The 23,677-nt window shown below is 38.3% G+C and overlaps 1 protein-coding gene and 1 long non-coding RNA gene across 13 annotated transcripts in view; one reads left to right on the plus strand and one right to left on the minus strand.

Annotated features, from left to right (window-relative positions):
- LOC126659827 (uncharacterized) overlaps window positions 1-4,179 on the minus strand; it is a 48,306-nt gene extending 44,127 nt beyond the window's left edge. For 4 of the 12 annotated variants that reach the window (XR_007635094.2, XR_008789669.1, XR_008789667.1 and 1 more), the window contains exons 1-6: window positions 3,981-4,177; window positions 3,668-3,732; window positions 2,516-2,916; window positions 1,828-2,126; window positions 1,101-1,156; window positions 256-514 (exon numbers count right to left, since the gene is read on the minus strand). This is a non-coding gene — a long non-coding RNA (uncharacterized LOC126659827). Of the gene's footprint in view, window positions 1-255; window positions 515-1,100; window positions 1,157-1,827; window positions 2,127-2,515; window positions 2,917-3,667; window positions 3,733-3,980 lie in introns of all 12 variants that reach the window. The other 8 variants (XR_008789671.1, XR_008789672.1, XR_008789668.1 and 5 more) reach the window with 5 other exon arrangements.
- Window positions 4,180-19,547: 15,368 nt separating this feature from the next.
- On the plus strand, window positions 19,548-20,970 carry LOC126661919 (zinc finger BED domain-containing protein RICESLEEPER 2-like). The gene is made up of 4 exons (XM_050355801.1): window positions 19,548-19,612; window positions 19,729-20,113; window positions 20,273-20,843; window positions 20,939-20,970. The coding sequence occupies exons 1-4, from the start codon at window positions 19,548-19,550 to the stop codon at window positions 20,968-20,970; spliced, it is 1,053 nt and encodes a 350-aa protein (XP_050211758.1).
- The last annotated feature ends 2,707 nt before the right edge of the window (window positions 20,971-23,677 follow it).

Consider the following 23,677-nt stretch of genomic DNA (forward strand, 5'->3'; position numbering starts at 1 on the left):
TCATTATCATAGTAATGATCTAGGAATAAAACTATGTATAGATCTAGGAATTCCTAATGTATTTATAAAATTATCAGCAATTTGAATGGTCAATTAAATGCAGTGGCCATGATGGCCTGCAGGACTTGATATTATAGAACCATAGGAAAAAGTATTATTCATCAAACCGAGCAAACTAACTAATCCCGAAGTTATTGTTGCAAATATTAAAGATGAATTCCTAGGTTCAAGTATTTTCTATTAAGCAATACATACCTTTGACGCAGGCCTTTTGCATCAATTAACATCCCCGTAAGTTGTGAATCTATCTCCGAGACCTGCTCGTGACCTGTATCCAATCCTAGTAATAATGAAAATAAATTAAAGGCCTAGATGATTTCAGAAATAGTACCTTGAACATGTGCTGCCTGGCTTTCAGATCTGGGAGAGGTATGCATATTCGCTTGTCGAAACTGCCGCCTAATTCACTTAGCATTGTTCATTGATTATAAAGAAACTATGGAGTATTTGTGGGCTGCAAGAACAAGTGAAATGCATAAACAATCCCTAATTTTGATTACGACGGACATGAAACAACTTGAATGTGCAAAAATGCCAGCTGATAACAAGATTTATGGCTGTACACTGAGAAAGCTACAAATGTAAAATAAGAGATTATCTAGCCTCACCACCATTCATAAAGACATGAGAACAGCTAGCTATCTTTTACAGAAAATGTTCTGTAAAGTGCAGTTTCAATTCCAAGGCGCAAAGTGCAGTTTCATTGAACCTACTTTTGTCTCCGTTAACTTCCAAATTCCAAAAAACACATATTATTATTCGTTTGGATATAATCTTAATCATGCCATTTTCACCTTTATCAAAATCAAATATGACATTACAATTATTGTGTAAAGCAGTTATTTATAAAATAAAATGTAAAATTTTGTCAATATTAATCTGAAGACAAACTCAGAATATTACCTAGAAAGACCATATTTAAGGGGGGGAGGAAATGCAAGAAGATGCCATTATGCTTCCCTTTCTGAGTAGAAATTGGATATAAAGAGATGCAAGACGAAGCACTAGGCTCGGTACCCACATCCAACTAAACAAGTTACCTGCATATGCACAAGAAATGCAGTTTTGATGCGTCTGGATGCTTCATTCTCATTCCCTGCACATCATCAATGAAAATGATCGAAGGTTCAGTAACACGAGCCATGCTAAAAAGATTTGAAACTAGCTTTTCACTTTCGCCATCCATTTGGAAACAAGGTGTGAAATACTGCAAACATAGAGCAGCCACAATGTGCTGGTCAGACGGGGCAAGCGAAGAGATTAGCGGGAAGAGCAACATAAACATCGAGAAACATAAAACTATCAAGTTCAAGTACTACAATGTCACAAGACAAATTTAATTCATTAGAGTAAAAACAAAGCACAAAACAATTATCTGAAATGAAAATATCCTTTCAAGTACACAAATTATTCATAACATAATAATTGTATAGGTAGTAGTTTCATCACAAAATTAACAATCCAAGACAGAATATTTAAGTGCCTAGTCTAAAATCAAGAAGTGAGAATCAATTTGTTGTTGAATCAAGGAACAATTCTTTAGGTAACCAATAGTGAATGAGAGCAAATAAAAATGAGAAATATATAGAATGCATCTTTGCGGTGACTTGTGATATTGTACCCTACACTTGCATGCAACCATATTCCCAAATCTGCACATGTAAAATCCATGAGAAACTTTTGCTTGTAATGATTGTGTTGTTTTCAGCATCAGGAACACATAAGCACTTCATTGGTGCAGCATACAAAAAAGATTGAGAAAAATACCCATAAAAACGAAGAAAATCCCTGTGTAGAGAATGACCGCGGCTGACCACTCTCTGCTTGCTGCTGCATGATTTGAAAAACTGAGCTCCAAAAATTTCAGAGATACTCTTCGAGTAGCTGGAGAAAACCATTGGTCCAGGGACACCTTAAACATCTATGCATCCAGATCTTCCAATCCTTTTCACCTGGTAGGAGTATTTCTGAGGGTGTCTTGTCGGTGAGTATAACAATGAACACATGCGCTTCTGACGGCACCTCTTGACATTAAGAACCAGTGATATAGCAAGAAGGTACTCTTCCTGCAGAAGAAAGGAATCGATGACAAAGAAGAGGAGTAAAGAGAAATGTTCAATGAAATGAAAATAATTTAGAGTTGTTGAAATTTAAAAATTAATAAAAACTGTAGAAGAGATGAAGGATCAACCTCATTGAGAAGATTATCAACATAACTTGTTCTCTACATTATGACAGTATTTATATGAGGTCTTTCTATATTTACAGCCTCAATGACAATATTTTTAAATTATGAAAATATTTATATTAATTTAACCTTTAGCGCAGCTGATATATGCTTGTCGGTTCAACGTTCATAAAAAAAGCGCATTTCATAGTTATATTGCTTAATGTTTGTGAAGCCTGCACAAGATATAATAACTATGGAGTATTGAACACGAGATGATTATCGAACCTGCTCATAGAAAATGCATACTGGTTCGGATATGATCGCTCATTTCTTTTTAATCCCCTTAATCATGGAAAATGCTTCATTAATCAGCCTCAATGACAATATCATCTTCATCACCAACAGGAATTATTCTCGACCTGTAGCAGCTGAGATGTCAAAGCCCTCAAAAGCCCATCAACTACATTCTTTATGGCTTTTTTGAGCTCCTCAGTTGATCTATATCTATTACGAAATTCCCCACTTCCAAAACTGCTTGAGGAGAGCATAAACGCCCCCACTCTCCAGCTGCATGCCCTTCGTCGTCATGTCATCAAACTCAACCTGATGGTGATGAAGTACTCATTGACTTGGGGAAAATGCCCTGCTTCAGAATCAGATTGAGAATGCCCATATCATCATCAATCCTAATGCCAAATGAAGACCAAAAATCAAAATTTAATAGTGGTATCCACAATAATATCATATATTTTGTGTCACTTGATTTTGCATTGTATTTCTATGATACTGCATACAAACTATATACTAAATTTTGCTTCCTCTGACAAAAGCATAATCAGTTTAACTTCAGCAGCTTCTGAAGCCTACACAAATAACAACGGCAGCATCATAATACGGGTCATCAAACATAGAGGATGATGCAACAGAAGGAAAATGGAAAAGAAAAAGAAAACTTGTTTGAGGACATGGCTTATAGTTATTTTCTATACATGTCAAAAGGCTGAATAAGTCTATGGTATTAGGGAGAAATTAATAGTGCAACATTATAACTATAAATGCAAAAACATCCTCTCAGCACCCATAGCAACTAATGTGCAAATCATGTGCTTTTCATACATAACAATTCAGTCTCTAAACAAGTCAAAGATTTTTTTCTATAAATTATAATTAACGGGAAAAGATTCAAAAATAACTCTAATAGAACATGATCTTAATGTTCTTTTAGGCTCAAAAATCACCCTAATATTGTCACCGAGGCTCAAAAATGATTCCAAAGTCCAAAAAATTGAGATTTAGACACCTCTGTCAGATGATACATGAGCCAACTTATCATCATTTAGTGCAAATGGATTACCAAATTGCTTCAAATTTGACTGTATTTAAACAGATTCAGATAATTAGTTGACAATGTAAATCTAAAAAATTGGATACACTTACTCTTATGAGTTGAATAATACACAGAAACAAAACTTCAAGCAATAACGAATAAAGAAATCCAAACACTGCAAGAAAATAAATATTCTTGATAATCAGTCAAAACCAAATTGCAGGAATCATCCCAAAAACATAGATATTCAAAACAAAAAGAAACCCAAAAACAGAAACAGTCAAAATAAAAAGAAACCCAAAAAACGATCAAATGAAATAAGATTATTATAAGATCCCAAACACAAACAAAATAATGAAAAAAATTAAAATGCCATATCTTTATTAAAGACAGAAAGAATTTTAGAATCAGAGAGAAAAGAACCTGGAGAAGGAATCGCCGGAGAGAACAGAATCAGAGCAGCGAGTTGTGAATTTATTTAAATTATTTGAATTTGGAGAAACACTGAGTATTACCAACGGTCTTATTTTTCTAGAGAAGAGCTTAGAGAATGTTACACGAGCCTCCCTCTGTTACTACTACTATTTCCAACGGTCGTATTTTTTTCTTCGTCTAACGCTGTTGCTTTTATATTGCTTTTCGATTGCGATTTTTCTAGCCGTTGCATAGAGAGGGACATGCTCTTGCTGGGCCTATTAAGTTTGGGCCTCAAATAAATTGGGCTTCTTACATAAACACCCTTTTCAATGAAGAAGTTATCATCTACACGTTTGATAAGACTATTTTTCAGAGAGTATCACTGCAAAGAATATAAAAAAAAGGCGTAAGAGGTGAAATTTCCTCAAATAAATTCTTGTAATCCAATTTAATGTTTTATTAATATTTTATTTAATCTTAATCATCATACAAAAATATAACTTTCTTAGTTATATATATTTATTGTAATTATTTATATAGTCAATAATTATCCAATTGCATAATTGCATATATATTATCTAAAATTCTTTCTGGATTACTAAATACCGCCTCTTTTTACTACCCATTGTCCCTACACTTTACCCTTTTTCCTATTTCTATACAAAACTAAAACCTCTCAATCCATTCAAAATAAAACCATATTCTACGTGACTGTCCGTAGGGGTGTGCATAAATCAAATTAAACCGAAAATCGAATCGAATTAAACCGAAAATTAGAATTCAATTCGGTATTAAAGGACAAAACGGCACCGTTTGGTTTCAACAGGGTGAAAATATCGGTTTTTGATAATCGGTTTGGTCTTGGTTAGAAAGCCACTGATTTAACCGAAAAACTGATCCAGCAAGACGACATCGTTTTGATGAGGGAGTGCTGCACGTGGGACTGGTCCCAGTACGTATGAAGCTCGCTGATTACCCTACACAAACCGATGTGTTTTGTGTAGGGTATTTATATGCCTCTTAAAAAAACCCTAACTCTAATTTTATTTCTCACCGCCTCTTTTCTCTCTTCATCTTCCAGACTCTTCTTTTCTCTCTGAAAATTTCAGACTCCATTCTCTTCTTCTCTTCGATTTTCAAAACACGACCCTTTCAAACCCTATTATTATGCAATCAACAATGGTTTATCCTCTAAACTTCCATTAAACTCTTGTTTTGGGGTTTTTATTCAGATAGATTCCACCATTTTTAGTTCTTGACTGATGTTATATTTCGAAGGCTTCGACCTTTGGTCTCCCTTAAAGGAACATGCATCTATTTTTTATTAACACCCAGTTAATAAAAACTGAAGTTTATGTGAATAACATCATCGGTGAGTGGTTTACCATTTTTTCCTTCCTTGATTCGGTTGAGTTCCTGCTTCTAACTGTTTCTGTTTGATTTTTTTTTGACATATTCATTCTTATGGAACATGGATCTAACTTTTGACCGGTGATTCCTTTCTTTTATGGACATCAGACTAACCGTTGGTGAGTGTTTCATTCTCTGGGTTGTGATTTGTTAATATATTTATGCGATGATTTCTGGGCTGTGTTGCTAAATTGATCTTTCTGTTCATGTATGTTTGGTGTTTGATCTGTTTCTCATGGATCTAACTTTGAGCAATGATTCACTTGACTTCAAAAGGTGAGTGTCTGATTTTTTCTGATGCAAATTTCGTTTCTCGTTTAAACTGCTGTATTTGATTGTGTCTGATACAAATTTCTTTTCTGATTTTTTGAGAAAACAAGTGGTGGAAGCCTTGATCTGTTTCTTTCGGAAGGAATTAGAAATCCATTGTCTGATTGCATTTTTTTTGTGGAAGCAACATTTGATCCCTCTGAAATTTGAACCATTTCTTGTTGATCTGCATCCTCTTAAGTCTTAATGGCAACAAATTCGACGGTAAGCTTTATGCTTTTAGTTTTATTTTTTAAGTTTCAAATGTTTATAACTGTTTCATCTTTTGATGCTAATTGTGTTTTCTTACTCTTTGCAGATGCCCACAGTTCATGAAGTTGGGACTGAGAACAATGATGTTCCCAATCCTGCTCCTGCTGCTGCTGCCGCGTCGTTGATGGTTGAAGGCACAAATGGCCCTCAACCTGTGCCTGTTGTAGAGGGTGTTGCCCAAACAAGAAAGAGGAGGAAAATGGCAAGTAGGTCTCCTGTCTGGGATCATTTTGAAAGGGTCTGTGATGAAAACGGTGTAGTCTTAAATGCTAAATGTTTGTATTGTGCTCGATGTTAGCGAAAAGCCAACTCGTAGTACTCGACAAGTCGAGGTCGAATCCACAAGGACTAGAGGTTTAAAGTGAAGGAAAATGATTGTGAAATTCAATTCGGAAAGCAATAGAAAGATTGGTTTTGGTTGCGATTAAAACGATCAAACAAACAACTATTAATCAAAATGCTACTTAACTAAACAATCAACTAAATAATCCACTAATTAACACAAGATTTAAATCAATAAGAGTAAAAGCTTAGAGGTTGCTAGTCATGCCAAAGTAATAACTAGGCGGTTCGGGTCAAGGTAATTGGATTCTAGGTCGGGTCAAGTTATTCTACGGAACCAATTCCGCTCTCTCGAGCCGGAAGTGAACGAGTCGAATCTTGATTAACAATACCGAAGTCTAATCCACTCTCGTGCTCATAGACTTCGATAGAACTAATCAAGTCAACTAATCAAGCAAACTTCACAACCGAGATAATCCTAAATCACGCTAGTGCATCTAGGATTAAACCTTGTACTCCCTTAGGTATAATCTAATTAGTTAGCTCTCGCCCTCCTAATAACATCACAAATCATAGATTAAGAGATCACTTTAATCTAAGCACTAGGTCCAAGGAGCACAACTACCAACTCAATCCAAAACCCTAACCCTAACCTCCTATCAAAGCAACATGGCAATCATAACAACCCCTAAACAAGGGTTTAGCCACTAACCATCATCATAACACAATTAATTAAGCAATAACAAAGATTAAGCATAGAGTAAAGATTTAGTACCTTGGAATAATAAATGAATCTTAAAAGCATGAACTAGATAATGAAGCTTCAATAATTAAAATGATACTTGTATTGAATAACTTTCCCAAAATAGCAAAATCTGGAAATAACTTTAAGAACACAAAGAACTATGATGATTTCTTACTACAATTAGGAAGAACAATAAGAACAATACTAATGAATTGAGAGAAAAGTTGTTGCTACAATAATGAAGGTGACAATGATTCTTTATCAAATCACACTTAACCTAAAAAGGAGATAAAATGGTTTATATAGTGTTTACAAATGAGGAAATAGGAGACAACTCATAAAAGTGTGCTTGGCCAAATGAGGAAACCATGAGCAAGTGTTGAGAAAAAGCTGAGATTCCTCCTTTCTTCATGTCTCGAATCGAGACATTCAACTTAAGGAATTGTCTCGATTCGAGACAATCCTTTAAAAACCTACTGCCCCCTCTTCTAGTTCATCTCGAATCGAGATGGGCTTTTAAGTTGGGTGTCTCGAATCGAGACACCCTCTGAGATGGGGAAGAAGTCTTCGCTTGCTTCCGACTTTCGCACTCGACTTCCGCTTTTGACGATTCTTCACTCTTTTGGCCTCAAAACACTCCGCAACGCTCTTGATTCCCTGAAACATACACACACGCTATAAGGTATACATTTTATAGAAAAGCGAGGTGAAAACATACAAAAGCATATGAAATAGCACTCTAATTATAGGAGTATTTCACTCCTATCAAACCTCCTCACACTAAACTCTTGCTTGTCCTCAAGTAAGAACAAGACTCACTTAACAGCTAGGAATCAAGAACTTAGCAAAAACCGACTACTAGTCAACAAAAATACTCCCAATCGATGAAGATGCAAATGCAATCGTCTAGTGTCAACAACTCATGTTCCATGCAAACAAATGAAGAATGCAATAGATAAGACATATGAAGATGGCACTCAAGACAAGTCAACAATTTAAACAAATCTTTTCAACGGCAATCACGAGAGTACTATCATTTAAGGGACATGCGAGCATTTGGTCAATCTCAAAACATGAACACAATGGCAATCACTCATAAGCATTAAACACTAGCAAATATTTCTCACAAGATTTCGCTTTCACACTCAAGTGTTTAAGGTAAAGAAATGAAGCACACAAAACACGGAATTCCCATAGGTTTGCTCATAGTCCTAAGCTCCACTACTTAGCTCGGTGATCGACAATTATCATATGGACTTTTAGGGGTTGTAACTTGGCCAAGGGTCGGGGTAGGTCGAAGTTGATATTTAGGCTAAAACTTGACTTGGAACTAGATAATACATTAACATCAACATGTTGGGTTAGCTTGGAATTTTAGCACAATTAAACTCTTTTTGAACTCTTATTACATTCTAATGCCTTTTTTTTTTCCTCTTGCTTTCTATTTTTGTAATTTTCTTCTTCTTTCTTATTTTTCCTTTATTCTTTCTTTGTTTTGATTTTTCTTTCTAGGCATAAAACTTTCTAATAAGTTCAAGTTCAATTTTTTTCTTTTTCCTCAAGCTACTACCTCAACCTCCTCACACTAGTTCTCAAATCAAGTTCGGGTGTTTAGAGTGGAAATGGAAGACGGGATTGGTGTGTGAATACGGTTATATCAACAAAGGTCTAGGCCCAACTTGGCTATCTAGAGGTACAAGGTAAGCATTTAAAGTGGTCTCTAGAATTGGTTACACCTATTGCCATATTCATCTAATCATTAATCACTCAACAATGTAATCTCGAATGGACACTAAGCAAATTCTAGGAATTCCGGCACAAAATGACACTCACAATAATTAATTTGGCTCAAAATGCTCTCAAAAATTAGCAAAAAAGGTGTCATGCTCACATGCTTAAATCCTATGAATTCATGCCAAAATATGCTCATACTCCAAGTGACACAAAAATTTCAATTTAAAGCACATATCATGAATCCGAATCAAGTACCTCGATCATACCCAAAAATCACACCATTTTAAGGTTCGTTTGAATGCTAATTACACATGTCTAATTCCATTGCATTTCATTAAGCAAGCATCAACCATAAATTGCTTAGACTAAACAAAAGCATTTAGACATTCATAAACCGGGAGATACTAATTGTTGACAAATTTTCGAAAATTGCATAAATTCTCATTTCCATAAACATGATCTCAAGACAAGAGATTAGTGCTAGGCAACACTACAACCTAAACACTTAACAAAATAACAAAGCTTGCAAGAAAATAAACTAAACAATCCTAACACAAGAAAGCAATAAAGATAACACAAATAAAACTCTAACACATTCACTTTTCAACCCTCCTCACACTATTTCAATGCCATGTCCGCATTGCAATGAAATAAAACAGAAAATTGCATGAGTTAGAGTTGGAGAAAGCAAATATTAGAGTTCAATCGAACTCGGGTGGCTCGGGCGATGGAGTTGGAGACGGAAACCGCGGACCGCCTTGAGCATTGTAGAATTCTTGCACTTTTTGTTCGTGCCTCCTTAGCCTAGCATGCGTGCGGTCTTGTTTGTACTCCATCCTCTTCCACATTTTTCTTTGTTCCTCCACAAATGCCTTATGAGCCGCTTCGAAATCATAAGGAGCCGGTTGCTCCCATTGGACTCCCTCCGGAACACCCTCGAATTCTTCTCCACCTTCGGCACTAGTGCCGGCCATATGCTTGTCTTTTCTTCTAGGTTGCTCCTTTGGCCGCCTCGGAATGGGCTCTTCTCTTGGCTCACACTGACTCGCTCTAGGGAAAGGAACGCCGGGATGGTTGTCTTCCCAATGATCTTGCAAGTATTTTCCAACAACCCGTTGTTTCCTTGCATAGCCCCCATGCGAGAGATGATCCACATCGATCATCTTTGGAGGCAACAACTTGTATTTGCTTTCATCAAACTCGGGATCTTTTCTTGCCAAGTGCATCACAAACCAACCATGTCCGAGTTTCTTCTTCTTTTCCGGAGCTTCTAACAAAATTTTCATGAATCGGTAGCCCACATTAACTTGCACATCCGGGTTGGTTTGATCCTTGAGTACTCGAAGAATTAGCAAATCCGATCGTGTTACCTTGTTGTACTCATGGCGCCCGACATAGGAATGAGCATACCACTTGAGCAAGACTATGGCACCGATATCCCTCACTTTATTGAGCTTCGCATTGTGGCTATCAAACACCGCTTTACCCGACGCCCCATTCCAAGCCAAATTGTCATCAAATTCTTCCGGCATAAACTTCAATCCCATATCCCACAACGAAAAATCTTCAATCAAGTTGGCCAACGTGTATTCCCGCTCTTTCCCTCCTAGCCGGAAAGTGATAGTTGTCTCGCTTGTTGGTGATGGCTTGATTGTGGTGAAGAACTCATAGGTAAGGTCCTCACAATACTCATGTGGAGAAGCCTCCATTTTTGTGAAATCCAACCAAGCGAGATAGGGTGCTACAACCCCATGGATTCCCAACTTCTTCATGCTCTCCCAACAAATCTTATATGGAGCGGAAATACCTTTCTTTTTAAGGGTCTTGAACAAATTCCCTTCCGCCTCGGTACGGATATCAAAAGGCGTATCAAAACGGTGTCGAAGAGCCCCCGGAGTGTTAACCCCGAAAACATTGGACCCGGAAGCACTTTTCTTGCGATTGAAACGGAAGGTCCCTAGCGTTGGTTCAACCTCCGGTGGTGGTGGGTTCAAAGTTTGCGCGTCGGTCTTCTTTGATCGTGTAATTCGTGACATGGCTAGAGTGGCGTAAAGGGTGTCCGAGAGTGGTTTCGGTTTTTAGTTTGGCCGGACTATGTGGCGGCTAGGGGTGGTGGAAGCTTTGGCTAGATGAAAGAGAAAGAAGCTTTTGGATATGGAGGTTTTCTATTTTTGGAATAGAATGGTGGAGAAGATGAAGTGATGGAGTCCTTTTTATGGCTAAATTCATAGCAATGGATTGAAAGGCCAAGATTTGTTGGAGTTTGTTGATCCATGTCACAAATTTGAATCTTGGAGGGTTAGGATCGAGCCACGTCATCAATCCATGTGAATTAAATAAGAACCAATGAGAAAAAATAAGTCCTCCCTTTTTAAAGATCTTGTCTCGAATCGAGACAGCTTCCTAAAAGGAGTGTCTCGATTCGAGACACACCTACTGAAGAGGCAGTAGGTTTTTCCTACTTTGTCTCGAATCGAGACAGCTTCCTAAGTAGCTTGTCTCGATTCGAGACAGGGGTAGGAAATACCCTACGCCTCTCTTCACTTGGGGGACTTAGATTTCTCGAAACAAATCGACTTGCCGGACTCCTACACATCCAAAAACCGAACATACCACGTGTTATCTTGAACATAAAGAAAACAAAATGAAAAGCAAATAATGACAATCAAGCGAAAAATAGGGAAAGCAATAAAACCGAACCTCTTGGGAATGCCTCCCAAGCGCGCTTGTTTAAGGTCGAAGCTCGACCGTCACGTGGTGAACTCAAGTAGTGGGGTCGAGATAGCATTGCTCCCCAATTTGATCCGTCAAAGGCCCCAAGTAAAGCTTGCAACGGTGTCCGTTGACCTTGAACGTTTCCCCTCCTTGATTCTCCAACTCGATGGCACCATGATTCGCCACACTCCGAATCCTATATGGCCCACTCCATCGGGACCTAAGCTTGCCCGGAAATAATCTCAACCGCGAATTGTACACCACAATGTAAGCTCCTACCTCAAAAGTTTTGGGGGAAATGTGGGCGTCATGCCAACGCTTGGTCTTCTCCTTATAGAGCTTCGCATTTTCGTATGCCGAGAACCGGAATTCCTCCAATTCATTCAATTGCAATAAGCGTTTTTCCCCCGCCGCCTTGAGATCAAAATTCAACTTTTTAATCGCCCAATAGGCCCGGTGCTCCAATTCCAAGAGTAAATGGCAAGCTTTCCCATACACAATGCGATAAGGGGTCATACCTAATGGCGTTTTGATTGCCGTGCGATATGCCCACAACGCGTCGTCAAGCTTCAAACTCCAATCCTTACGAGTACCACTCACCGTTTTCTCAAGTATCCGCTTCAACTCCCGGTTGGAGACCTCAACTTACCCGCTTGTTTGCGGGTGGTAGGGAGTAGCGACCCGGTGGTACACATTGTATCTCTTCATCAAAGCATCAAATTGCCGGTTGCAAAAATGTGACCCACCGTCACTAATAATAATCCTTGGGGTGCCGAACCTATTCATTAACCGTTTGAGGAACTTCAAAACTACTTTAGCGTCATTTGTAGGCAAGGCCTCCGCCTCTACCCATTTCGAAACATAACACACGCCAACTAGAATATAAAGATTCCCATGTGACATCGGAAATGGTCCCATGAAGTCTATCCCCTACACATCGAAGATCTCCACCTCTTGCACGGAAGTTAATGGCATCTCATCACGTTTAGAGATGTTGCCAACCCTTTGACATCTATCACAATGGCTTACGAAGTCCTTAGCGTCACGGAACAAAGTAGGCCAAAAGAACCCGCTCTCCAACACCTTAGCGGCGGTCCTTGCCACTCCGTAGTGACTGGCATAATCGGATGTATGACAAGCTTCCAAGATGGGCATCATTTCCTTCAAAGCAACACATCGCCTCAACATGCCGTCTCCATATTCCTTGAACAAATAAGGCTCATCCCAAAGGAACCTCTTAGCATCGGAAAGGAACTTCTTCCTTTGATGGTGTGTCAAATCCGGAGGCATTACCTTGGATGAGAGAAAATTCGCAATATCGGCATACCATGGAGTTTCCATTTCCCGGATCGCCATAAGTGTTTCGTCCGGAAACCACTCGTTGATTTCCATACCGATAGGAATTGGCTCCGGGTTCTCAAATCTTGACAAATGGTCCGCTACCACATTTTCCGTGCCCTTCTTATCCCGAATCTCAATATCGAATTCTTGCATTAGGAGGATCCATCGAATGAGTCTTGGCTTGGCATCTTTCTTGGTGAAGAGGTATTTCAAAGCGGCATGGTCGGTGTAGATGATGCACTTGGATCCAAGCAAGTATTGTCGAAATTTATCCAAGGCAAAGACTACCGCCAACATCTCCTTTTCGGTGGTAGTGTAATTGAGTTGCGCTCCTGCCATTGTCCGGCTTGCATAATAGATCACATGCACCCGCCTGTCCTTCCGTTGTCCCAACACACATCCCAAAGCTTGGTCGCTTGCATCACACATGAGCTCGAAAGGAAGGGTCCAATCCGGAGATGCAATAATAGGAGCGGTCACAAGCGCCTCCTTTAGTTTCTCAAAAGCAACGTGACACTCCTTTGTGAACTCAAACGGCGCATCCTTCACTAACAAACTTGTCAATGGCCGTGCAATAGACGAGAAGTCCTTGATGAACCGGCGATAGAACCCCGCATGGCCCAAGAATGCCCGGACTCCCTTAACCGTGACCGGAGCAACTAATTTCTCAATAACCTCCGTCTTTGCTCTATCAACCTCAATGCCCGCTTCCGAGATCTTGTGCCCAAGTACAATTCCCTCTTCAACCATAAAATGGCATTTCTCCCAATTAAGCACCAAATTGGTCTCCTCACATCTTGCCAACACACGCTCAAGGTTGGCCAAACAATCATCAAATGAATCACCAAAAACAGAAAAATCATCCATAAATACCTCCATTATGTCTTCTACCATATCGTTGAAGATCGAGGTCATACATCGTTGGAAGGTCGCGGGAGCATTGCACAATCCAAAGGGCATTCGTCTATAAGCAAAAGTACCGTAGGGACAAGTGAATGTCGTTTTCTCTTGGTCGTCCGGAAAGATCAAAATTTGGTTGTAGCCGGAGTATCCATCGAGAAAACAATAATACTTGTGACCCGCTACTCTTTCGAGCATTTGATCAATGAACGGTAGGGGATAGTGGTCCTTGCGATTCTCCGCATTCAATCTCCGGTAGTCGATACAAACTCTCCATCCGGTGACCGTTCTTGTAGAGATTTGTTCCCCCTTTTCGTTTTCCACAACCGTCATTCCTCCCTTCTTAGGCATGCATTGAACCGGACTAACCCAACCACTATCCGAAATCGGATATATAATCTCGGCGTCTAGAAGCTTCACAATTTCCTTGTGCACAACCTCCTTCATGTTCGGGTTCAACCTCCTTTGCCTTTGTGTACATTTCTTAGATTCGTCTTCCAAGTGGATTTTATGCATCATCACTTGAGGACTTATCCCTCGGATGTCGGAAATTTGCCACCCCATGGCTAGCACATGACTCTTCACCACTTGCACTACTTGTTTCTCTTGAGCCGCCGATAGTTTGTTGGAAATGATGATCGGAAGCGTGTTGTTTTCTCCCACAAAGGTGTACCGGAGATGTGTCGGCAAGGGCTTCATTTCCACAATAGGAGGCACAACGGAGGAAGGAGGAGTAACTCCCTCATTCTTGCTCAAATTCTCTTGTTCGGGCTCATCTTCTTCGGATGACTCATCACCAAACTCTTCGGAATGGAACGTGACCTTCGAAATCTCAAAAAAAAGTGATTCCCTCCCTTTTTGTCTTGTCTCGATTCGAGACAATCTATTTATGGGATTGTCTCGATTCGAGACAAGTCCTTCAGAAGCTACTGTTTGCTTTTTTGTAGTGTCTCGAATCGAGACACCATCATAAGTAGGGTGTCTCGAATCGAGACACTCATCTGGGGAACTCAGAAGCTCAAATTTTCTTGTTCCGTCTTGATCGAATACTTCCATACTCGCTTCAAGTTGATCCCTCAAAAATTCATCAACCAAATCAACCCTCATGCAATCCTCCTCCTCGATGGTACTCCTCATGACCTTCTTCATATCAAACTCAACCGTTTCTTCGTCGATTCGCAAAGTCAATTTTCCACCATGCACATCAATCAAAGCTCTCCCGGTGTTCATAAAGGGTCGCCCTAAGATCATTGGGCACTCCTTATCAACCGCATAGTCCAATATGACAAAATCAACCGGGAATATGAACTTATCCACTTTCACAAGTACATCCTCAACAATCCCATACGGCCTCTTCAATGAATGATCCGCTAGTTGGAGTACCATCGAGGTGCTCTTCACGGTTTGATCACCACATAAATTCCTGAAAAGAGTTAGAGGCATAAGATTAATGCTAGCACCGAGATCACATAAGCAATTTATTGAACTCATATTTCCTATAGTACAAGGTATAGAAAAACTCCCTGGATCCTTCAACTTAGCCGGTAGGTCATTCAAAATAATGGAGCTACACACTTCCGGAATGGGAATCGTTGCGCCACTATCCCAACTTCGTTTGTTGGTAATGATGTCCTTCAAGAACTTGGCATATTGTGGCATCTCTCGAAGCGCATCCGCCAAACTAAGGTTGATTTGCAATTTCTTGAAGATCTCAAGGAACTTATGAAACTTTTCGGTCCCTTGAGCTTTCCTCAACCGGCTTGGGAACGGGACCGGCGGCACAAACGGTGGTGGCGGTGGCGGCCTCACATAAGGCTCTTCAACCTCGATAGCCACTTCCTCACGCTCCCTTGGTAATTCTTGGCTTGAGCTTGCTATATCAATCACAATTTGAGGCTCATCCTCCTCCACAACATGCTTCTTCCCATTTGCTTTCTCAAGGTTTCTCCCACTTCGGAGCTCTACCGCCTTAACATGCTCCCTTGGGTTGTTCTCCGTAGTAGAGGGCAATCCTCCTTGAGGTCTACCTTGAAGGGCTAGGCCAAGTTGGGAGATTTGAGTCTCGAGGATTTGGTTAGTAGCGGCTTGGTTCTTGTGAAGTTGTCTATTCTCAAGCTCCATCTTTTCTAACTTTTACATCATCCTTGCCATCACATTTCCCTCATCCGTATTCCTTGGTTGTTGGAACCCGGGAGGGTGTTGCGGTCTACCACCATAATTGTTCCCATGGTTGGGGTTCCCTTGATAGTGACCTTGTTGTTGTGGAGGTCTATTGTGACTTTGAAAGTTTGAACCCGCTTGATTAGATCCTTGAGCATTGCCTTGCCCCTCTTGATTTCTCCACCCGAAATTCGGATGATTCCTCCATCCGGGGTTATAAGTGTTGGAATAAGGATCATCGGCTTGCCTTTGACCCCCGATGTAGTTCACTTGCTCACTCATACTTTGCCCCGTAACTAGGCATTCGCCTCCCGAGTGGTTGAAATCCCCACAAAACTCACATCCTACTTGGACATAGGCCACCGGAGCATTTCTTGGAGCAACTTGTTTCTTCAAGGCATCCACTTGCGCTTGAAGTGAAACGTTTTTTTTCTTGATAGCCTCCATTTCTCTAACTTGGTCAAGCGTCATTACCGACTTTTGACTAGCCGGTGCTCTTCTATCCATGGGCCCCCATGTGCTACTAACCATGGCCAACTTTTCTACCAACTCAAGAGCCTCTTCATATGTCTTTTGCATCAAAGACCCCCCCGAAGCCGCATCAATAGTGGCTCTAGTGGTGACATTTGTTGCATCATAAAAAATTTGAATCACATGCTCCTTGTTAAGCTTATGATGGGGAACACTCCTTTGTAAATCCTTAAAACGCTCCCAAGCTTCATAGAGCGACTCCCCGTCGAATTGCACAAACTCGAGAATGTCTTTGGTTAGCTTTGTTGTCTTGCCATGTGGAAAGTACTTGTTAAGAAAAGCTTGAGCTAGCTCCCGCCAAGTATGGATCGATTCATTGGGTAGAGATTGGAGCCACAAACTAGCTTTATCCCTTAAAGAGAAGGGGAACATCCGGAGCTTGATTTGATCCGCGGTTATCCCATGAAGCTTGAATGTGTTAAGAACACCCAAAAACTTAGCTATGTGGGCATTTGGATCCTCATGCTTCAACCCATAGAAAGCACAACGGTTCTCCAAGAGTTGGATAGTACTAGGCTTGATCTCAAAAGTCGCCGCTTGAACCGGCATAGCGAAACATCCGAACGTGGCGTTATCCACATCCGGCAAGAAGAACTTGCCCAAAGTTTGCCTCGGTTGGTTTTGCACTTGCGGGTGCACTCGAGGGTGAGCATCCCTTGGTCGCTCTTGTTGCCTTGGTTGATTCACATTCTCTAGCGGAGGAGGGGGTGGATATTGTTGTTCCCCTTCATCCACTAGAGGATTGAATCCTTCTTCTACCTCATAATCATGCCCGTCACCCTCCATAACTAAAGGAATTCGGGCTCTTCTTCTCACGCCTCTTTCGTAACTACCGAGATCCTCTTGGAAAGGTTCTAGTGGGAGGTTAGCACGTCGTGTATTATGCATACACAAAGGGTGAATTCCTACACAAACAAAGACAAGAGAACCGAGCGTAAATCACAAAAACACGCAAGATGAACAACAAAAAGCAAAAACAGAAAATGACACTAACTCGACCGAATTTCAAAATACTTTCAATCAATTAAACGCAACCTAGTCCCCGGCAACGGCGCCAAAAACTTGTTAGCGAAAAGCCAACTCGTAGTACTCGACAAGTCGAGGTCGAACCCACAAGGCTAGAGGTTTAAAGTGAAGGAAATTGATTGTGAAATTCAATTCGGAAAGCAATAGAAAGATTGGTTTTGGTTGCGATTAAAACGATCAAACAAACAACTATTAATCAAAATGCTACTTAACTAAACAATCAACTAAATAATCCACTAATTAACACAAGATTTAAATCAATAAGAGTAAAAGCTTAGAGGTTGCTAGTCATGCCAAAGTAATAACTAGGCGGTTCGGGTCAAGGTAATTGGATTCTAGGTCGGGTCAAGTTATTCTACGGAACCAATTCCGCTCTCTCGAGCCGGAAGTGAACGAGTCGAATCTTGATTAACAATACCGAAGTCTAATCCACTCTCGTGCTTATAGACTTCGATAGAACTAATCAAGTCAACTAATCAAGCAAACTTCACAACCGAGATAATCCTAAATCACGCTAGTGCATCTAGGATTAAACCTTGTACTCCCTTAGGTATAATCTAATTAGTTAGCTCTCGCCCTCCTAATAACATCACAAATCATAGATTAAGAGATCACTTTAATCTAAGCACTAGGTCCAAGGAGCACAACTACCAACTCAATCCAAAACCCTAACCCTAACCTCCTATCAAAGCAACATGGCAATCATAACAACCCCTAAACAAGGGTTTAGCCACTAACCATCATCATAACACAATTAATTAAGCAATAACAAAGATTAAACATAGAGTAAAGATTTAGTACCTTGGAATAATAAATGAATCTTAAAAGCATGAACTAGATAATGAAGCTTCAATAATTAAAATGATACTTGTATTGAATAACTTTCCCAAAATAGCAAAATCTGGAAATAACTTTAAGAACACAAAGAACTATGATGATTTCTTACTACAATTAGGAAGAACAATAAGAACAATACTAATGAATTGAGAGAAAAGTTGTTGCTACAATAATGAAGGTGACAATGATTCTTTATCAAATCACACTTAACCTAAAAAGGAGATAAAATGGTTTATATAGTGTTTACAAATGAGGAAATAGGAGACAACTCATAAAAGTGTGCTTGGTCAAATGAGGAAACCATGAGCAAGTGTTGAGAAAAAGCTGAGATTCCTCCTTTCTTCATGTCTCGAATCGAGACATTCAACTTAAGGAATTGTCTCGATTCGAGACAATCCTATAAAAACCTACTGCCCCCTCTTCTAGTTCATCTCGAATCGAGATGGGCTTTTAAGTTGGGTGTCTCGAATCGAGACACCCTCTGAGATGGGGAAGAAGTCTTCGCTTGCTTCCGACTTTCGCACTCGACTTCCGCTTTTGACGATTCTTCACTCTTTTGGCCTCAAAACACTCCGCAACGCTCTTGATTCCCTGAAACATACACACACGCTATAAGGTATACATTTTTATAGAAAAGCGAGGTGAAAACATACAAAAGCATACGAAAATAGCACTCTAATTATAGGAGTATTTCACTCCTATCACTCGAGTCTATAATTGTCACTCTAAACTGAATGGTACCTCTACTTTGAGAGCACACATGCTTGCCTGCCTTAAAAACCTACATAGTAAACACACTAGGCAAACTTTGTTAACAATGGTTCCAGTTGTAAACTCTTTGAATGCTATTGATGATAATGTTGTTGTGGGAGCCTGGAAATTTAGTCAAGATGCTGTTAGGGATGCTCTATGTTATATGATCATTGTTGATGAACTTCCATTTAGGTTTGTTGAGGGGTTAGGGTTTAAAAGACTAATGAACATTGTCTGTCCAAGGTTTATCATACCCTCTAGGTGAACTGTGACTAGGGACTGCTTTAAATTGTATGCAGAAAAGAGGTTAAAGTTGAAAGTTCTTTTAAAGAGTCATAGTCAAAAGGTTAGTATAACGACTGACACATGGACTAGTATTCAGAGGATTAATTACATGTGTGTTACTTGCCATTGGGTTGATGATTTATGGGTGTTGCATAAATGTATCATAGCTTTCATGCCTGTAACTGGCCATAGGGGTGAATAGATATTTAAGTCCTTAGAGAATTGGTTGGTTGATTGGGGTCTTAAAAATGTATTTACTATCACTATGGATAATGCTAGTAGCAATGATACAGCAGTTTCTGGCTTTAGGAAAAAATTACTACAATGAGGAACCGGGGTAGCTAAGGGGGAATATTTGCATATGAGATGTATAGCACACATTTTAAATCTTGTTGTGAGTGATGGTCTGAAAGATTTGAATATTTCTATTAAGAAAGTGGGAGATTGTGTTAGATATATCAGAAATAGTCCTGCTAGGTTTAGAAAATTTAAAGAGGCTGCTGATTTTGTTGGGATTGAAACAAAAAAATCTTTATGTCTTGATGTGCCTACTCATTGGAATTCAACTTTTTTGATGCTTAGTACTGCTTGCTTGTTTGAAAAGGCTTTTGAAAAGTATGGGGAGGATGAGTCTTCTTTTAAAACTGATTTGAAACAAAGCGTTCCTGATTTAACTGACTGGGAAATGGTTAGAAAATTTGCTGATTGTCTATCTCACTTTTACTCTGTCACTTTACGAATTTCTGGGTCTTTGTATGTCACTGCTAATATGCATTTCCAAGAAATATGTGATTTAAATGTAGTTTTGTGTGATATGATTGAGAGTGAGGATAGTGAGGTCAGAATATTGGGTGAAAAAATGAAAACCAAATTTGATAAGTATTGGGGGGATCCTGAAAAAATAAATAAGCTTATTTTCTTTGCTTGCATTTTTTATTCTATCTCTAAGTTGGAGGGAATGGAATATAATTTGAAAATCATGTTTGGTCCTTAAAAGGGTGGTAGCTTGTATAAATATGTGGTTGATGAGTTAAATGTTTTGTCTAATGAGTATGTTAGTTTGTATGAATGTGGTGGAAACAATGTACATTCTCTAAGTTCTCAGTCTGAGTTGGCTCAACCTCAAGGAGGCAATGTCTTAGCCTCTGTTGTGCCTGGTTCAACTAGTACTAGGAACAGAAAGCCTGCTTCTGTCAGCAATGCTAGATTTAAGCAACATAGATTGGAAATGGGAACTGCAAGTTCTCGAAAGAGTGAGCTTGAAATATACCTCAGTGAGGATTTGGTAGAAGATGGTGATGAATTGGAGGTTTTATCCTGGTGGAAGCAAAATGCTCAACGTTTTCCAATTCTATCAAAGCTTGCAATGGATATTCTTGGTGTTCCCATTTCCACTATAGCTTCAGAATCAGCTTTCAGTACTGTAGGAAGGGTTCTAGATTGCTTTAGGAGTTCTTTAACTCCTAAATTGGTGGAGGCTTTAATCTGCACACAAGATTGGCTAAGAGCTTATAAGGCCCCTCTTGTTGTTGAAGAATGCTTGGATGAATTGGACTCTTTTAAGAAAGGTTATGAACTCTCTCCTTATTATTTTCATATTCAATTTTTTTACTTTAGTTTCACATTTATATTCTGAACTTCTTTACTTTTTTTGTTATTCCAGAGTTGCCAAATATTGGTCCACCTGCAACTTGAATCAATCAGATGTTGCTTTTTTGTTTTTTGGAAACACATGAAGTGTTTTGGACCTTCTGGTGGAAGCGAATTCTTACATGGTCTCTGTCCCTTCTGAATGGTTAATGATCCAAGGATCAATTTTGGCCCCTGTCCCTTCTGAATGAAAATTGATCTAAGGATCAATTTGTCCTTGACTTTGTCCCTTCTGATCAGAATATGATGGTGGAAACAAAGCATTTGCTGACTTTGTGCAAGTATGATTTTTTTAACTTTCATACTTATGTTTCTTTTCAAATGTTTTTCAAGTAAGATTTTCTCACTTTATTGTATTTATTTTCAAAGGTTTCAAGCTATTTTGAAACTGTTTAATTTATGGTTTGAAACTTTCAAGCTACTTTATAAATGTGTTTAGGTCTTTTAAAATTATAACTATATTTAAAGTATTTTGAATTAGTATTTTGGGCTGTGATGAAGCTTCCACCACATTCAGATTTTGTGAAGCCTTCAGTTTTCTGGTATGATGTTTTGGCACCTTTTTGAGCCACCATATCATTTGATATTTTGGTCGCTTTACAAATGAAACGATAAGCACAATTCTAAGCCCCATTTTTTAAAAAATTTATTTTGGTTTGCAAATTGAAAAACTTTAGTTTCAATTTTTCAAAACTTGTGAAGTTTAACAGCTTTCAAAACTTGCTTTTTTAAACTTATACTTGTTCTCTTTGTTTGTATTTTGTTTTAATTTTTCTTTACAGCTTTCTTCTAATTTAACTCTTGTACTACATCTCTATTCTCCACCTTATCTCTTGTGTGCTGCTGCTGCTCATTGATTCCTGCTGCTGCTCAAGAATAGATTCATTTGTCTTCTTTTTGTATTTATCAATGGATTTGTATAAATTTTGTACATTTTGTTAAGGGGGTTAGAAAATTACTGTAAAACTTTAAGGGGATTCTGAAAATTTCTGTATAAATATGAATTCAATGGGCTTTAACTGCAATTGTATATTTTTTTAATATGGGCCTTATGTAAGGCCCAAATCATAATACCGAACCAAAACCGAATTGAACCGACCATTAAATTTTGGTTATAAATTATTCAGTTTTTGAAAAAAAAATAGGCAATTTGATTTTTCATTTCCTTGTTAATCGGAACCGTCGATTTTGCAACTCCCACTACCGAACCTAACCGACCGATGCATACCCCTAGCTGTCCCCCTTCAAGGGGCTGTTTCCGGCTGCGACCGAAAACGTCGCAGCCGGGTTTTCTTATAAAAAAATATATATATAATTAATTGTTTTTGTAATTTTACTTATTTTAAAAACTTAATCGATTTAATATTTACTGAATATTGGTAGTATGACTTAATATTTTTTCGTACGGCTGAATCTGAATCTGTGACCGAACCTTTATAACACTCACCCCGAGCACATCTCAAAAGTTTTCGTTTTCTCCCGCTCTTATGAGACGAAATGATTAACTCAAACTCAATCCCTATAGTAATATTCTTAGCCCAACTAATTATTACAGCATCGGTATCAAACCCAGGATATTAAACTTTGTAGATCACTGGACTTCACTCAAATTATAGAAAGGTCACTAAAAAAACTTTTGTTACAAAATGGTCATTGAACTATACCTTTTATTACAAAAATGTTTATGTTGTTATAAAATGAACATTAAACTATTTGTGAATTACAAAAAAGTAATCGGATAATATCTTTTATTACAAAAAGGTCACTGAACTATGTTCTTTTTTGTAATTTTGGCTTGCCACGTAAGTATGAATGTTGCGTTTTTGCGTAAAACGCAACGTTTTATATGGTTGAACCCCTTTGTAATAAAAGGTACAGTTTAATGACCATTTTGTAACAAAAGTTTTTTTTAGTGAACTTTATGTAATTTGAGAAAAGCCTAGTGACCTACAGAGTTTAATATCCATCAAACCCATGTTCTGAAGAAAAAAAAACTGATCGTTGTAATCAATTACGTTTAACAATTTATAAAATTACGTTTAACATAAATAATTACGTCTAACAATTTATAAAATTACGTTTAACATAAATAATTACGTTTAACAATTTATAAAATTATGTTTAATATAAATAATTATGTTTAACAATTTATAAAATTACGTTTAACATAAATAATTACGTTTAACAATTTATAAAATAACGTTTAACATAAATAATTACGTTTAACAATTTATAAAATTACGTTTAACATAAATAATTACGTTTAACAGTTTATAAAATTTAATTTGTCCCCCCCGGGACATCCCTCTAAAATTTAGAAAATAAAAAAAATCGTTTTTTATTTCGGAAAAGCCGTAAAAATTTGTTTCCGAACATTGATAATCGTTACCCGGCGAATTATAATCGTTGTCCGTCATTTTAATCGACTTTTTACGTATTTGTTCGAATGAGTTGAGAGACTTTTTTTTGTTTTAGTTTTGCTAGAAGGGCGAAAATATCTTTTGTAGGGGTGGTTTTAAGTAAAAAGGGCGGCAAATAGTAAAACCCAAGTTAGGTGTTACAATCCATGATTATACATTTATGATCATGGATTAAATATTTGGACAATTAACATTGGTCTTTATATTATTTTTTATTTTTACATATATCGTATTGTTAATATTTTCAATAGGTTGCAGATATTAGTTATACTAATTTCACTTTCGTGGCTTAATTTATATTTTATTAGTCTTTTATTTATTATACAAATAAA

The sequence above is a fragment of the Mercurialis annua genome, linkage group LG8, assembly GCF_937616625.2.
Source record: "Mercurialis annua linkage group LG8, ddMerAnnu1.2, whole genome shotgun sequence".
NCBI lineage: Eukaryota > Viridiplantae > Streptophyta > Magnoliopsida > Malpighiales > Euphorbiaceae > Mercurialis > Mercurialis annua.

Excerpts from the sequence above, each read along its gene's own strand:
- LOC126661919 (XM_050355801.1), top strand. The coding sequence starts at position 19,548 with ATGCTAGTAGCAATGATACAGCAGTTTCTGGCTTTAGGAAAAAATTAC. Across the intron at positions 19,613-19,728 it reads TACTACAATGAGGAACCGGG|ATATATCAGAAATAGTCCTG; the intron begins GTAGCTAAGGGG and ends AGATTGTGTTAG. Across the intron at positions 20,844-20,938 it reads ATTGGACTCTTTTAAGAAAG|AGTTGCCAAATATTGGTCCA; the intron begins GTTATGAACTCT and ends TTGTTATTCCAG.